The 18,184-nt window shown below is 39.6% G+C and overlaps 1 protein-coding gene across 1 annotated transcript; it reads left to right on the top strand.

Moving 5' to 3' along the window:
• Positions 1-78: 78 nt before the first annotated feature.
• Positions 79-15,424, top strand: LOC309478363 (uncharacterized protein). Its single transcript, XM_082141994.1, has 6 exons — positions 79-747; positions 2,873-2,980; positions 7,330-7,371; positions 7,606-7,656; positions 12,055-12,172; positions 14,661-15,424. The coding sequence occupies exons 2-6, from the start codon at positions 2,934-2,936 to the stop codon at positions 14,883-14,885; spliced, it is 483 nt and encodes a 160-aa protein (XP_081998120.1). The 5' UTR covers positions 79-747; positions 2,873-2,933; the 3' UTR covers positions 14,886-15,424.
• Positions 15,425-18,184: the final 2,760 nt, after the last annotated feature.

Genomic DNA, 18,184 nt, shown 5'->3' on the forward strand with positions numbered 1-18,184 from the left:
TGTCTGTGACCTAAAAACGGAAGTGGGTAGAATTATAAAGCCAGTTCGGTTCCGATGTCGTAAAAAATACCATTAATTTTCTCCATGGGGAAATTGATTTTAAACGATAAATTATAAACCTTTTAAGGCAGACATTTAAAAGTTGTTAATCGATGATGTATGATTTTGTTGTAACAATGATTTAAAAAAAACAAACATATATTAATCGTGTTTAACAGCAGAATTCCTAGTAAAAAACAAAACAAAACAAAAACTACATAACCCATAAGTCTGCAGTTAAATCTCCACCAATCAGAGAATCGAAACAATGAACTCGCGCCAACAGAACTCTTAAACGTCCTCGCTCACACTCCATGGCTTGAAGCCCTGAGAAATGATGTGATATAGTCAAGTACTTAGCCTACATGTTTGTGTATATATGCATATTTTTTGCAGTAAACGTAAAATATATTGTTTCTATATACATAACATAATCAGCTGATTTATATGTAACGTTATCCATCATTTGTAAACATCCATCCATCGGTCAATCACAGTCATTTGTGATTATTGGGGTAAGGCAGTTTAAAACAGATTTGAGTTGAATGTAGGGATGGATTTCCTTTTGAAAACCAGGCTTAACGCGTTGGAGGTGATGTTTAGGCTATTAAATAATGTTCTCTGGTAACGGAGAAAAACGTCATGACTTTCTGAGTCCCTTTGCGCCCTCTGGAGGAGGATACCATTGGCAAATGGCAACTTTTACAAGTAAGCAATATTTGCCTCCCAGTGGGAAAGAAACTGACTCAACCTGAAACAAAAATTACTATTGCCATCGAGTGTTGTAGAGTGATGTGCATACTACTCTTATTCGTCATTTGTTATTCCCATTCATTCGAGAAGAAAAGAAGCAATTCGATAGACGATAACAGACGAGCTGCAAAGTTAAGTGCAAAAATAGATAGTACAGATATGTATACAGTATGTGTAATAGGGCAATAATACAACGGTAGAGAGGAGATTAAGTAGGTGTGTTAAAGGAATAGTTCACGTTAAAAAAGCTCTCATTTACTCATAATAATGTTGCAATATGAACCAATACAATGTCATACTAATAGAGCTATGTGAAGTGTGACATGGGCTCTGTAAGGTTTCTTGAAGATAAGCTTTTCACTTGGGTGTTGTTTAGGAAAATAATGTTTTAATCCTTAAAAAATGAATGACCATGAAAAGCAACTTGAAGGAGTTATACAGGCCAATTTTTGCTACGTCACAATCATTAGAAAAATCGAATATTAGCCTACTAATACAATTAAATAAAAAAATACACAGTTAAAAAAAACTTATACAAACATAAATTAACAATTTGAAAATGCTATATAATGCAAAATGTGTCTATATAATCACATTTTGGTACCACATCCTTGCTCTGTGATTTGTAATAGAGCAATAGAGAAAAGGTGCTAAATTAAAAATACTATTATAAATCACTTCATAATCATATTTAAAGAATTCATTTCATTTTTTTTTTAAATATAGCTTTTTTGCATTTTGCTTCAGTGTTCATCTGTTTGTTGAAAAAAGGTTTCTTCTGCACACCAAGACTGCATTTATTCAATCAAAAATACAGCAATATTGTAAAATATTCCTAAAATATAAAATAACCGTTTTCTATTTTCAAATCTCATATTATCATTTCATGGCATGCATGGGTCCCTGTGCATACAAAGTACACATTTATTTTCATAATAACGAATTTTTCTTCAATATATTATTTAACATTTCATTGTTCCACTATTGGGACCAAATTTGATATATGAAAACATGACCAAAGCATAAAGATTTGCCCTGACATACACAGGATATAAACTCATTTGTATGGGCATTATTTTTATTCAAAATCTTTCATTTGATTCTGCATTTCATATAGCCTAGAGAATCAATATCTCTGCATGTACATGTTTATCATGCTGCCATCTTCTAATTTGTTCTCAAGTACATTGTGTGTTGTGCCAGTTAATAAATGTCCCTTTTAAAAACCACACTCAATATTAATGCACGGCTTTGAGGAGATGGAGTGTGTGAATGAGTCAGAGCGCTCATGTTCTCATGGTCAAAGTGACCGGAGCTTACAGTCATTCCTCTCACGCCCTTCGTTTTCTGGGCGTCAATCCAGACAGCCCCTCTCCCCATTCCTGTCGATCCTAGAGGTGCGATTATCCTGAGAAAGTAAGGGGAACGGATGCGCTGCTCGCTGGAGTGGTCTGGGACTCCATGGCGGCTAATCCTCTTTTAATTAGGCTAAGGAGAGAGGATATGGGACCCCCTGGCTTAGTCACAGCACATTGACAAAGCACCAAGCTGGGAGAAGTGCACATCACTGACTGCTAGCAGCCTGTTAGGGCCTTACGCTGCTTTCTCATGTGTGAAAAAATGCTCTTCCCTCACCAACGGCTACCTCGGATTTGACCTTTTCCTTCAGAGCTAAAGATTTTTCTTGAGCTCCATGTAGCCACGGAGGATGAGTTACAAAACACGCCTGATGCATTACTGCTCTCGGTTTCTCACTTGAGCTCTCTCTTTTTCTCTTTCTTCCTCAGTAAATCGCACATTCTCTCATGCGATCCTCTCTGTTTTTGCCCACCTTAATGATTGCTGACAGACTCTCTCCAAGGTTCTGAGGTCTATAAAAGTGTGCGGATCAATTGTGGTGCATATAAAAAATATAAAAGCCTGCTGTTCACAGGCTTCTGAACACAGTTCGATGGAGACAACAGACGCATCATGCCGAAGAACACTTTCTATAGATGTTACACCATTCACACTGTTCCTAGAACAAAATGCCATGTTGTTTCTTAAGTACTTTTTTAATGTTTTTTCTTTTCTTTTTCAGGAATCAGGAATATTGTTCAGGCCCATGATGGTGATGCACACAAAGCCTGGTTGCATCATTCATGTGTTCTGCAACACTGAATAGACCTATTCGCAAATGGAAAAACAGGTAAACTTGCATGAAAGAGAGCAAACAAGTATCTCAGTGCAATTGCGCTCTTAATACACAAGAGGGAGGTATTACTCCTCAAACAAATGAGACTTGATTGATTTTTTGGTCATTTGAAACTTGGCACTGTATAGGTTGTACAGAGAAGTGATGTGCAATTATTGTGATTTCATAATTACTAAAATCTGTGGCTCTCAATACAGCTATGTAACATTTAAATGTTCCTGTAAGTTTGATTGTAGTTAAACTAAAAGGAAAGTGCCATAAATAAACGTACGCTAAGCAAAATGGCTCAGATGGGCCTAGGTAATGTTGGTTATATTAGATAAGGATGTTTGGGGTTTGTAAAAGTTATATGAAGTTTTTGATAGAAGTCTAATGCTCACCAAGGCACCAAGCCTGCACATTATAAATTATTAGAATTTAGAACTGCTTTATATTTTAATCTTTTTTTAAATGTAATTTATTCCTGTGATGCAAAGCTGAATTTTCAGCATCATTACTTCAGTCTCCAGTGTCACATGATCCTTCAGAAATCATTCTAATATGCTGATTTGCTGCTCAAGAAACATTTATTATTATTATTATTATTATTAATATCAATGTTGAAAGCAGTCGCGCTTCTTAATAATTTTGGGAAACCGTGATACTTTTTTTCTAGATTCTTTGATGAATAGAAAGTTCTGCAGCATTTATTTGAAATTAATGCTTCTTTCTGTATGAAAGTATTCATTTCTTTCTTTGAAAACAAAATCCAGCTATTTGAAAACAAAATCTATCTATCTATCTATCTATCTATCTATCTATCTATCTATCTATCTAGTATCTATATATCTATATGTGTGTGTGTGTGTGTGTGTGTGTGTGTGTGTGTGTGTGTGTGTGTGTGTGTGTGTGTGTGTGTGTGTGTGTGTGTGTGTGTTTTAATAATATAATATAATAATATCTACTATTATATCAATTTTACATATTTGAATATAGGATTTTATTTAATAAGTATTTTAAATTTGATTTTTTTTTTGTTTTACCTTTTTAACAGTAACTAAGAAAAAATATGAAAAAAGAAAAACAGGGCAGCATTTATCATGGCAGTTTAAACAATGATTCAAGTTAATCCTTTTATTAATTTGCCTATTATTCCATTTGTTATTTTTTCACGATTGCTCCGAAGTATGTACCTTATAGGTCAAGATAAATGCATCTTTTCTAGGTGTCATCTGAACTGCCCCACTCAAAATGTGTGCTGTCTGAATTTGGGCCCAACACATATATTGCACAAATACAGAGTCTCTGTTGAAACAGGTCAGATTTTTCTGTTTATAATTCCAGTTATCTGGCTGTGTGCATGGTGCTGGTTGAGGTTTTTTCGAAGGCAGAGAGATCCGATTGTATCAGATCCCGCAGGTAGCACGGTAAAAAAAAACACTCTACATCCTGACCCGTCTCTTCCAGTGAAATGAGTTCTCTGTCAGTTGCAGAAGATCTAGGGCCCACACAGCTGTTCTCCCTTGAGCTGGCGTAGATGAAACATAAAAGCAGAGCCTATATGAAAAATGCACAGAGCTGTAAAAGACAATACGCTCATCAGGCTCAATACCATGCTGCTGTTGAAAAAAAGAGAGGGAGAGAGAAAGGAAGAAAGGATAGAGAGAGAGAGAGAGGGACCCGGCTGCCCCGGATAGATCCTCTTTTCAATGCAATGGGTTTGACGGCAGGTCTGGATGAATGCCTGTGCAAACATTTACACACGGTGCACCATCCACGATTGCATTACAAAGATTGATAGTTCAGTCACTATCTTACTGACTGCTGTTTTATTGGCCTGTGTGAAATCAAACGCAGCCTTGATACAGGAGATTCAGTGGAGAGGAGGAATTGTGCACTGGGGACAGCCAAACTTACAATAAAGGGCGTAAAAGGACATCTTCCACCACAGGTCTTTGTTTTAGCATGCTGAAAACGGGGTGATAATGCACGCAATGAGAGGACATAAAAAAAACGATAGCTTCTCTTTTTCATTCAGTTTTGGTTTAAAATGATCTAGGCAGAAATCATTCTAATATGCTGGTTTATTATACATTTTTTAAACAGTTGTGCTGCTTAATATTTATTTTATAACATGTGATACATTTTTCAGGATTCTTTGAATAAAGGATTTATTTAAAATAGAAATCGTTTGTAACAATATGCACTACCATTCAAATGTTTAGGGTCAGTATTTAATATCATTATTATTTAGATAAGCAGTATGCCAAAAAAAATCTATAGTTCTACCTATTTGTGCTATCGATGGATACTTCGATGCTTCGCTATCGATGGATCCCATTAGACTATGAGAGACTATGTCATCTTTAGATGTATTTATTCCCCCAGGCTTGAAAATAATATAATTCTGGGATCAGACAGAAGTCTGATTTCTTTGTTTTTTATGTATACAAGTAGCATGGAAAAGTGTATTTGTATACTTTTTATTCTGTTACATACAGTTCTCATGTCACATACTCACTCAAAACTCTTTAAAGTTTTTGATTCAATAAAAAATAAATTAAAAAAGTGCTTTTTTAAAACCTTAAAAACACCATGTGTGCTGTTTCCCTAACACAGTGGCTCCTGAATGATGAAAAAAAACAGCTTTGGCTGCAAGGTGACCCAGAGCTTTTACCCCAAGCTTTCCAACCCACTACACCAGCCACAGCCAATCAATTCAGCCCGTCCAAGTCCATGTAGAAATGACGAGAGGCATAAAAGACACTCGTGATTTTTCCATCAATATCTAAGCAGTGGATATTAAAAGAGAGCCGAATATGAGAGGGTGAGAACCGGTTGAAAAGCGAAGCCGTTCGATTCGGCCGCCGCAGAAGGGCCAAAGTATCTCGAGTGGAAACAAGCGTGTTGATGAGGGCCAGTGACCTCCGAGAAGAAGTGTCAGCGCGCGGGGAAGAAAACATGCCGCCTTCCCTCCGTCGCCGCAAATAATTTGATAAAACGCAACGGAAGAGCGCAGATTAGCCCCCGTTCTTCCGAACACATTTCTCTCCCTCCGTAAGGTGCTCACGTCGTTAGCATTTAGATAGACGAGAGCAGTAAGGCCTGCGTAATAGGCTTCTCCCATCCCTCCTGCTCAAATCAGCTGAAGAGAGGAGGATTAAATGAAAAGAATAACAGTGATGATAGCAAGGGTGGGGGAATCAGAGAGACGAGGGAGAGCGGCATGACGCTCGAGCAGCCGTGAGCTCATTAACCGAGGCCTTGACAGAATTGATGTTAGAGGTGATTGGAGATTATCACATTTAGAGAATGCTTCATCCTTCCACCTCCCTCCATTCCCATCTTTCCCCGCTCTTTCTCTCCATTTCATCCAAGTCAGCTGGCCTGTGCTCAATTCCTGGCTCCGTGGAATCCTGTGGGAGAGGGCTTACGGATAGTATCAGCACGCGCCTGCCCGCTTGATCTCCTAATTCTGCTTCATTTAAACTTCATCAACTTTTCCACTGGACCGGAAGACGAGAAGAATAGAAACAGCTTGCGTCTGTGTGTTTTTTTTCCCACCTCCACTATCCTTTTGTTGTCAGATCTGATATTACGCCTTCACATCTCAGCGCCAGTCGCTCGCACACACACACACATACACTCACAGATTGAAACACCCCTTAACAGTATCACAAGATGGAAATGTCTACAGAATGGTTCAAGAGTACTAATCCCACATAACCCTCAACCCCAAACCTCCACCCTCCCTTTCCAATGCCGTTACCACTTCATCTGCCACCGCACACACACACATGTGCGTCAGTAAATTTGGCCGCCCCTCTAGCTGATGCAGAAAATGAGATTACTTTATTTAAATGACTATTATAATAGTGTTGTGTGCCTTTGGCCCCCTGTATGAGGGGGATTTCTGCTCCACTCATTGTTAGCAATTTAGTTGAGCCGCCTCATCTGCACACACTAACAATGGTCATGTCATGCGTACAGGTTTCTGCCATCTTTCGTCTCTCCTGATCTTTTTTTTTTTATCCCATCCCTGAGAGAGACAGATGTGGGGTCCCCTCTTTATTCTCGATTTACAGTCCATACGCAAGGTGGGCGATTTGCTCGCCAGGCCATACGGTGATAGGATACGCATATTGCATTTGAAATAACCTAATCCCATCTGTAATAAGAGTTTACTGCATGTCAAAGGGATGAAGACTCCTCCATCTCAGAGTAAGAGAACAGGTGTCCACTGTGAACGCCATTGAGGTTTCTGTCGACCAGCAGTTTTACTAATATAGGTTTATCTTTTCTGAAGTATGTTGGCTTTACAAACTGATGTTGTATTCAAATGTGATTTTGTTCTGAACCTACAGCATTGAAACACTTGGCACAGACCTTCATCCCGTTCTAATTTGGTACGTTTTTTTATTCCTAAACTATATCAACCCATTTTTTTCTTAGAACATGTACTTTGTGGTTTTTCTAACTGTAATGCCTATAAAAGCATTTTTTTTTATTTTTTTTTCAAGAATTTGTTGTGTTGATGTACTTTACATTCTCAGTTACACAATTTTGTTTTTTGCATGTACTTTCTTAGTAATCACCTTGACAAACTTTTCTTTCTTTGTTACATTTATGTTTTTTTACAGGTGTTTTCATAACAAAGTGACTTATAAGAAGGTGCACTTATCGGAGAAGTTGTAAGTACCAGATTGTTTTTAGTTCAGTTTTTTTTTTTTAATAGTTGTTTTGTAGTTGTTTCACATTGTAAAATCTATTCTCGTAAATTTAATTGTCTCGTAAAAACTTATAGTGAATTACTATTTCTTGTTATTGTGGCTATTCCTTGGATGTGCAAATTTATGTCTTAGTATTTGATTGGACTTTATATCTCACAATGTGACTTTATCTATTTCTTTACATTTTTCCCATTCGCAAACTTTAGGCAAAATTTTGCAGCCAAAAAAGGTCTATTGTAAATAGGGCAGTGATGTGCACAGAAGTCACTTTCAAACCAAGCAGCTTTCTGTTGGTCAACATGGTGAATCTGTCTGACCAACTTGAAGCTGTTGCGAAATCTGTGTGAGGAAATCTTTGCCCTCATGCAAAATTCCTGTGCGCGTAGATTCCTATTAAAATGACTGGATTTCGCCTGTGAAAATTCACCATACAATGCTAAATGTGCTTCCATAGCCTCATACCCTGTGTAACTAGTGTGCAATTTGTAAGCAAATTCTTTTGGGTTGTTTAATTGCATCATGCTTTGCGTGAAGGCTAAGGAGAATGGCACGAGAATCCCACAGTGTTTCCATATCCATTAGAATTACTGTACGAGTCGTTGAAGATGCGCTAAGTCAATGAATGCAGCACAGAAAGCCTCAGTGGACAACAGTAGTTCTCCCACAATCTATTAACACAATATTGTGCATTAAGAAGAAATAAGATATTATGAATTAACACGAAAAAAAGGAACCAGAGATACAGGAGAAACAGACATCATCCTGCAATACTTTATATAGAATGCATATTCAATATTTAAAGATTACAGTGTGCAAGAAACCACAGGTCAACAAAACATAGTGGCATACAAAACGGAGGCGTGCGAAATAAAGCTGCATTAAGGGTGCGTAGAATGCCTGCTCTGATAGAGTGACTACCGGGCGCTGCTGTTTGTTTCAGAGCACTTCATCATAGGTGGGTTTTTCTGCAGGCCCTTGCGTCCCATGTTCCCGCTCTACCTCCCCAGGCCCCCCGCCGCTTGCGTGATCTATTGCCGTTCCGCAGCACGGGAAGCGATAAATCACCGTAATGCAGACCGCTGATGATCAGGGCTGGGCGCGAGGAGACGAGATGAATCTACGTGAGCGGGGTGGGGCGGCCGTACAGTAGAGTGTGCTGGTTACTGATGGAGTTTGTTGTTTCACAGTGTGGTACCTTTGCAGGGGTGGAGGCCCCTGGGTATTAAGTACAGCAACAAGACGTTCGCAGTTTGTGTAGTTGGGGGGACATGGATTGGGAGGAGGTGCGTGGGGACACGTAGCTGGACATGTTGAGGAATGCGACTTTGCTAGGTCGGAATTAGCCTAGGACTGATTAAGACACAATACTGCATGTTCTGGTCAGGGCAAAGCAGGGGACGAGAGAAAGATATACTGCTCTACTGGAGTAGAGAAAAAAAAACAGCAAATATATCCAGTGGGAATAACTAATGCAGAGTGCATGTAACATTGTGCAAGTACAAACAATTAAAAACACATTTATATCAATAGCAGGATTTTAGCCTCATTTTAGCCTGAGCAGAAGCGTTGGTTCAGATAACAGGGCTCCATACTCTAAATAAATGGTTTCAAAAAAACATTTGTGACAATAATTTAAAATCTAGCCATTAAAGAGTCATTTGTTCATAAAATGGACATTATGGTTTGAGTTCATTGTTCATAGAAAGCATTTGCACATGCACTTGTGAATATGCGTTTTCATCAGATATCATCTTGTGAGGTGGCTTATTTATTTAATCTCTCTTATAATTGAATGAATTCATTATCTACATCTTTAAAGTGCACAACAGTGTTCCTCTTATGCAACAGCGAACACAGCGTGAGCTTCGATGTCCGATTCATGAACAAATGACTCGGTTCTTTTAAATGAAAAGATAAACAAAATGGCTTCAGACTTGCTTGTGAATTGTTTACTGAGCCACTGAAGCGCGATTTGTTTTGAAGAGTAGGCTATGTCCGATTTGAAATGAACGCGGAACTGGTTTGCAATGTGTTTACTAACTGTTCGTATGACAAAATATCAATGTAAAATAACAGTTTTTAAATTCAATTAATGTTCATTGCTTTAAAATTGGTGGTTAATGTTTAGCATAATGAAGTCTAATTGCAAGGTTGATTGATTGTAAAAGGGGAACTTATCATCAGTTAAGAGTAAGACTAAGATGTATGACATGTTTAACATTTGACTTTTTTTCAAGCAGGTAAATATTCTTTGTTAAGCAGTGACAGTTATATGGTAAAATACATTCAGGATCACTAGTGACAGCATGAATTTGGAACAAAACTATTCTAAATACAACTAAAAAAAGGTTGTGACTATTGTTAAAAGCTAAGCTATGAACTCAATTAACTGAACAACCATCTTTATACAGCAATTCAGTAAAGTAAAGAAATGTGGCTCCTAAAAGTTTCATTTTTTGGAGCCAATGGCTCGCTTGTCATTTTCTTTTAGTCTGGAGCCTTGGAATAAGCAAGTGCGCACTGAGCTGACTTGTGAGCGGATTTCTTTGACACACCAAAGACCTTTGTGATGTGTCACTACGCACAACAAATAAAAAACAAGTCAAGTCAGACTCTTGGGATGCACAATGTCTCAATATAACTCCTCTTTAGTCGTGAAAACACCACCAAAACCATGACCGTAACCTCACGAAGAAGACGACGAACCGCAAAACATAGCAGAGCTTGTCTGTTTAGTCTAGGTGCAGTTTCAGCGTGTTTCATCAGTGTGAAGGTGAGGAGTGGCTGCGAGGGCTTCTGTTGACATTAGTTTACACGCTGTTTGCTGCTTGTTGCACGTCTTGCGCCGGATGCCTCAAAGCTCACTTCATCAAATCAGACAGAGGCGCCATGTTGAGTTACAAAAAGAGGGGAAAATAAAGAGGGAGAGGTGTGTGGGGAGAGAAATCGAAGGTTTTGTTGGTGATGTAACACCTCAAGTCGAATTGAGATGCCTGAGGCGGATCTCAGGAGCTGCTTTAAACTTCTGGTTTTCGATTCCCACTCCCGTTACACTGAAGGGTTCGACTCTCTCAGCACTTAAAGAGAAAACTTTATTTGCGAGAGAAATTAAGCCCTGAAATTATAGGCTCATGTTGCTAAAGGGAACGCTTAGCTTGACATCTTCATACATTTTAGACTGTTCGTGAATGTAAAGGCGAATTATTAAAACAATGAGTGACAATGTCAAATTTTTTTTTACTGTTGTAGTTCATTTAATGCAGTCAAATATTCTTTCACTGCTGTAAACATGCCTAAAAGTTAGATTGCATCACTGAGTATGATGTAATGTAAAATTTTCTCTTTTTTTTCAAACAAGCAAAATTGACACTCGCCAAGCAACACATGAATAAAAAGTGGCATCAGAGAAAATCACCAGCTTTTTGGTAATTTCATTAAAAAAGTGCAAAATACTACATGGTTTTAGTAAAATTTAAGAATAATAATCGGACTATTTTTTATGTAAATATCCATGATTTAAATCAACAACTAAAGCAAAGAAAAAAAAGACTGCATCCTAACAACTTCTACCATTTTAGTGGAAAATGTTGTGCCATTAAAATAAACAGTTTATCTGATATTTAATGCTTTTGTAACAGGTGCAGTTGTACAAAGAGACGGACTCATTTCATATAGCCTGTGATGCTGTGATGATCAGAAATGAAATCTTAGGGGAAACAGGTATATAATTCCATTGTCATTTGTACAAAAATATTTTGTATTAAAAGACTGCAAAATAAAACTTTCATGGCCAGGATGGAATATTTAGGCCAAATAATTCTCCCAATTTAGCTTCCATTAGCCAGTATGGCAAAAAGTTAATTTTGGACCCTGCCTTTGCCAGTAAAAAAAAAAAAAAAAAAAAAAAAAAAAAAACTAGCTCCTACTCTAATCTAGCCGAAACCTGTGCAAAGTTTACAAAAACTACATTGTCAAAGGTGTTCAGGCTCAATGTTTTCAATCTTTAAGCTGGCCTAATCTTGAGAGGTGGAACACCAGCTCATCCTGCTGTTTCCCTCTTTATCCCTTCATTGTGTCGCCTACTCCTGCCACCCCTCCCGAAGCGTGCTAATTCCCTTTTGATGAGGCGTGCTAAAGAAATCCCTTTTCCATGCTTTTAATTCCCCTCTGGCTCCCTAAGCAGCGATCGGGGTAACAGATTTCAGGCCCTACGCCTTTCTCCTCGTCCTACAATAGAAGCCATCTCATTAGGACACTCAGTTTCACCTACACTGTCCACAGGCCAGGTCGAAACTGAGAAGGGCTTTCTGTTTAATACATATATCACAATAACCACCTTGCTTTCTTTTTGTGTTATAGACTATCCGCTCCATTGTGCTTGCAGTGTTTTACCGGGATGGTAAGTAGCTCTTCCATTTCTCTCTCTGCGTCTGCGGCAGGCCAGGTTATTAATGAGCAGCAGCTGGGACCAGTGCAGGTACACGCACAGCCAGACAAAGCCCAATATATAACCGTGAAGCTATAAAAAACGAGCTGATGTAAATGAGAAAGAGCCGAGGAAGGAGGTTGGGTTGGTTTTTAGAGCGGTGCAGGATGCTGTTGAAACTGAGCAGGAGAGTCACAGGTCAGGTGAAATCGCCGGCACATAAAGGGCCACTTAGCCGGCGGAGGGCGACCCGGACACTTCCCCCGTCGACCATGGGGGTCAGGGGTCAGCCCTTGAGAGGTGTAGTGGCACATCTCTCAGACGGACTTTTCCAGCCTCGCATGTGGCACTTAGCCAAAGGTGACAGCTGTGTGAGGAGCGGGGACGTGTTCAATCAAATGGGAGGGGGCTTCTGAGCCTCGGCGCCATTCGGTTAAAGTGGCCGTACATCACGGCTAATCATGACTTCGGCTGCTACCTGAAGATTATTCAATCCCGAACGCAGCGTTCGGCCCCCTTATTCTTCTTTTGTCCGGCGGTGAATCATTTCGGACCACCTTTTGGGGTCAGAGAGAGAAAATGAGCACGGAAGCATAAACAAATGCACACTTCGCAAACTAGGTCAGCTGGCAACCTGTCCGCTACATCAGTAGCGGACCAGACCAACCGACTTCAGGAGATGCGCTTGGATTTCAACCCCAACAATGCCTCGGAAAGCGCTTACAATGCACTTTATAGAGGCAGGTGAAATGTATGATAGCATGGAGGGAAGTTTAAGAAGGTAAATGATATTAAGATGCAGAGAGATGATGTCAGAGCAGGCAGAAGCTCATTTGTAGTGAAGGGGCGTCGTACGGGCTTACTCAGACACATGCTCCCAATTAGCTGGCCTTCCTCATGTAAATGCCCTATAAATTATCCCCCGTGCTACAGGATTAGGTGCTCATAAAGGGAGTTAGCATCTCAATAAAGAGACAGGTTTGCTGCAAGAGCAAATTAGTGGAACGGAGAGACGGAGTGTGGGAGGGAGATGCGGTGGAAAACAGTGCGAGTTTGTGTTGATTTGTGGTGTTTATGTTTATATTTGCATATAATCTGTTTTATTATAGATCAGTAATGGGAGGGGTCACCATCAAGTTGAAGTCAGTCGGTGTGCGAGTATTTGCGTGGGATTTCATTCATGTGCGTGAGATATAAACAAATGAACAATGTCATTAGCCCTGTAATACCTAGAAAACACAGAAAGACCAAACATTATAAATGAATAAACATGTCTAGGAAGGAATGGCTAAAGGATAAGGATCTGTGTATCCGGTTTTAAAAGCGCTGCCAGTTTTGGTGTAAGCGTAGACATGTGTGTTGGCATTCAGCAGCTCTGGGTGCAGAAACAGACACCTGACCTGGCAGTAAGGGGAGAGGTGTGCTTCAGGTGTGGGGTAAACATCAATGCCCAGAACAGCCACTGGAGAACCACACACCGATATATTTATCTCAGAGCAAACTCAGATATACGATCCCAAATGCTGGGTCATTCTACTAAATGGGTGCTATTTGGGTACCTTGTGTATAAATTACTTTCAAAATGTATTGATGATGCCAACTTTTAGTATGTTTTGTCTGATGTTTTAAAATACATCTATATATTTGATCAAAACTAAATCTATCGCAATTAAAGCTAGATTTGTGTCTTTATTTTTTAGGGTTTAGTTGAAGTTGTTTCCCCAAATTGTGCATTAGGTCCGTTAGTTTTCCCATTTTAAAGTAATGAACTTTGACTCATGTCAAATTAAACGATGGATCTGTCAGCCCTGTTACCTCAACCATTACCTTTTTTACACTTAAACACATTTATTTACCTGTTAGAGTGTTTAAAATCACTTTTTTAAATTGAAATTAGCACCTGTTTTATAGCATGATCCAACTATGGATGGACACCAATTTAACCAGCATAAATTGTTTTGCATATTAAACTGCATATTTGTACAGTGTTGAACTTAATGCTTAGATTTTGTGTAAATGCTTGAAGGAGGATATTTATTCATGAGGTAGTTAAACCAACAAAGATGTCTCTTAAAGATTGACTAAGCATGGAATATATTACCAAAACAGAGCCTTTCAGACATTAATTGACACAATGATGCAGTTATTTATTAAATGCAGGGAATTATTAAGCTTGGCACTGGGCGGACTGTTAATCAGGGACATGGGTTACATTATTGTCGCTCATACACTGCCAAATATTTTGAAACAACCGAAATAAACCAAAATCTTTCTTGGCTCCTTTTAGTCACTAAATTAAATGAAGCAAAACATATGACAACACACTTAGTTGCACACACACATACACACAAGTCATCTAATAGGGATATCCTTTTAATTATTGTTCTCTGGTAGACACACACACACATACAAATTTGCTGCCAGCAAGACCATCTTCTTTAATTATGTTTTGTCTCCTCACGCGCACACAGACCTCCAAGGGTTTATGAATAAACGAAAGGTGTGGTTGGATTAAGTTAATGCCAGGCTCTGTTTTCAGGATCTGCTGTGTCCAGATCAGGCACCAGATGGCGCTGTGCTGGCAGTGCCAGGAGATAATGGGGACAGATCGGGCCGCATTACTGCCCATTATCTTCTAATTACTTGTGCGAGGAGCGCTGATCCTGGCGTTTGTGTAAGGAGAAGGCAGAGCCCGGATTACTCGCACTCTCTCCTCGGGGACTGCAGAGATTCAGCCAGGCTGGTGGGCTACAATGAGATCTAAGAGAGAACAATCCCTCTCGCTTCCTCCCTCCTTTCTTTCTTTCTTTCTTTCTTTCTTTCTTTCTTTCTCTCTATATAGAACAACAGATCTCTCCATCCAGATGTCTTTGAAACAAGCAGAGCCCTCAGTGAGTGATTCTCTCACTTGCTTTCTCTGTTTCTCTTGTAGTGTACTTTATTAACCAGCGGCTCTCAACTGGTGGGTCGTGAGTCGTAAGGCAAAAATGTGTCACAGGACTGTTTTGATTTAGGCAGGGCTAAACAGTAAGGATGACCCATTGACCCTGGACCAGTTTAAGAGAGTTTTGGGTCTGCGGATGGATCTTGATTAGTTGGGTCAGTTGATTCTGTAGTGTTTTTTTTGTGTGCAAATTGTTGTCTTGTCATCATCAGTTAGAATTGCTTGAAAATGGCTAACCAATCATTCATTTTTACATCATATGCCATTTTTAAGCAAAAATGTTTATGATTTTGTAGCTATCATACAGGACATTTTTTTATACAAATGTAAAAAATTGTGATTTAAAAAAAAAGTGATAGATAGATAGATAGATAGATAGATAGATAGATGACATGCTCTTCCCATGAAAAACAAGAAGTGACTAAAAGCAAATATCTCTTTTATTTTGTATATCAATCATAAGATATTGTGTTGGGTCTTTACAAGATGCCAAATGTAAAACCTGTGTCCCGAAGCAAAACTGGGTCTTTAGACCACACATAGTGAACCAGAGCACCTGCATAGGCAGAACAAAAAAAACATCACCTGATCATGACCTCTCGCTCCCTCACATCATGTCATCCAGTCTAGAAAGCTAACAGAGCTGCTAACCCTTCACTATCAGAGGCCACTCCGACTACTCTTAGACCTGCTTACCGGCACTCACTAATCAGACCCGAGCATGGTGTAAAATCAGGTTGAAGGGCAGCTCATACATTTAAGTGGACTGAATCAGAGCGAAAGCGTGTCTCTAAAAATATAAGAGGAAAGGAAAGCAAGCGCTCCCCGAGGCCTCCCAGTGGAGCCTGCTAACTGCTCAGAGGCATATGGCTAACCATGTGCTGGCTCCCCCACGCCTGCTCTTAAGCTCCACAAGAGCCCAAAGCTCTTCACTTCATTACCAGCGTTTTGTACTGCATCCACCGTTTGCGCATATTAATATCTATCAGGCACGCAAGCCGAGGAAACGGCAGATTCAGCTCTGCCAAAGTCTTAAAAAACAGTTTCTTCAGGAAAAGAAACTTGACAAGAATCTCAGGGCACCATTTGTGGGTTTATTCGATGGTTTTTCCGGGCAGATTGCAAATTATTGAGTCAGCTAGACTGGATTGGATCCTTACAGCGGATGCGGAATGATGCGTATATGCTCACGTCCAGAAAATAGAAACGCAAAAGAAAGGTGATGCTGACCTTGACTGTGTGTGTTAGACATATTGGTATCACTTTATTGTAATGTGTCCTTGTTACACGTTACATGTATTTGCTATAGTAATAACTATTAATTAGGCATAATTACATGCAACTAACCCTAAACCAAACTCTAACCCTAACCCTATAGTAAATACATTAGTTAATAATATTACTCCGTACTCAAATGTATAATAACAGTGTAACAGGGACACATTAAAATAAAGTGTAACTGACATGTTTAGTGTATAGAGTGCCACAATTTTTATTATTTTACTCATGTCATTTCAAACCTGATTGTCTTTCTTTCTGTCTGAGATTTTTTTTGTCCGTTCGACAAAAGTCAATTGGGTTCAAAACAAACACGGAGACATTTTTCAAAATATGTGTTCATGAGGGTGAGTAAATGATGACAGATTTTTCATTTTTGGCTGAACTTTAAATGGATGCACACATCAGATTTACATGTCCGCTTGTGCCAGTATGTGTACGTGTCCACAAAGATGGACAGTTTACATTGCACACATACCTAGTCATGCACATGCATGAGTATGTGTGCGTGCGTGTATGTGCCCATTGCGTCTGGTTCCTGCCTCCGACTGACATGTAATAAAACATGCTGCTGCGTTGTTGATCAATCTCAGCGGCTCGCCGGCCGCACAGCAAGGGCATGTACATGCAAATGAGAATAGCTAAATACCACTGAGGGGGTGGGAGAGAGAAGCAATCACTTCATCTGACAAACCACGGGGAAAGGAGGAGGGATGGGGGATATATATAGAGAGGTATATGCAAAGTTGAGGGAATCCAGAGAAGGACGGGCTGCTAACGAGCATATGCGCTTAATTACACAGAGCCTTATGGGGACCGTGGATGCGCACACAGGCCCTCTCTGAGTTCCTTAAAGCCACCGGGGGGAGTGGCAGCGTGTTTCGTGGGACACTGAGGCCTTTGTGAGTTCATTGAGAGAGTTGGGGATGAACTCTGCCACACAGGGGCAGCAGAAAGCCCCGAGGCGTAAACCATCAGGGTCACGTTACTGTTTGCTCAGGAGCATCCAAAGGGAGAGAGAAAGCGGGAGAAAAAAGTGTATGCTTTTGTTTGCCAATGTGTGCATGTCTGAAACCACCCCAGTGACCATAAGGTCAGCTAATCTCAAACGCTCGAACAATCCGAAACGTACACAAGCGGAAGAAAGGGAATAAGGTGGCGAGAAGATGGAGTGACGGGTTAAGAGAGAAGGGAGATGAGCAGTCGACATGATAATGATGTGAGAACTGATTAACGCGTTCTTTCACAACTCTGGGAACTAATGGGAACTTTGCCCCCTGGCTTTCACTCTTCAAACATTGATTCCTTACGAGGAGTCAATCCTGGTGATTCTCTCTCTCTCTTTGCATGTCTAAGTGAGTCCATAGACACATTATTAAAATACAATAGAATCAATCCATGGGCTTTTGGCCCAAATAATCTCTTTTTTAAAGCCTTCAGCCTTTTTGCCCTTATCTCTTTTCTTCTTTTGCAGAATCTGTTTGAAGGGATAGTTCACCCAAAAATGAAAATTCTGTCATCATTTACTCACCCTTAAATTGTTCCAAACCTGTGTGAATTTCTTTCTTCTGTTGAACACAAAAGAAGATATTTTGAAGAATTTCAGTAACCAAACAGTTGATGCCACTGACTTCCGTATTTCTTTCCACATACTATGAAAGTCAATGGGGCCCATCAACTGTTTGGTTACTGACGTTCTGCTAAATATCTTCTTTTATGTTCAACATAAGAAAGAAATTCACACAGGTTTGGAACAATTTTAGGGTGAGTAAATGATAATAGAATTTTCATTTTTGGGAACTATCCCTTTAACTTTGGGATGGAACGTGTATTGGGCCTGT

Source organism: Leuciscus leuciscus, assembly GCF_965113295.1.
Source record: "Leuciscus leuciscus genome assembly, chromosome: 16".
NCBI lineage: Eukaryota > Metazoa > Chordata > Actinopteri > Cypriniformes > Leuciscidae > Leuciscus > Leuciscus leuciscus.

Excerpts from the sequence above, each read along its gene's own strand:
- LOC309478363 (XM_082141994.1), top strand. The coding sequence starts at position 2,934 with ATGTGTTCTGCAACACTGAATAGACCTATTCGCAAATGGAAAAACAG. Across the intron at positions 2,981-7,329 it reads ATTCGCAAATGGAAAAACAG|CATTGAAACACTTGGCACAG; the intron begins GTAAACTTGCAT and ends CTGAACCTACAG. Across the intron at positions 12,173-14,660 it reads AGCAGCTGGGACCAGTGCAG|GATCTGCTGTGTCCAGATCA; the intron begins GTACACGCACAG and ends CTCTGTTTTCAG.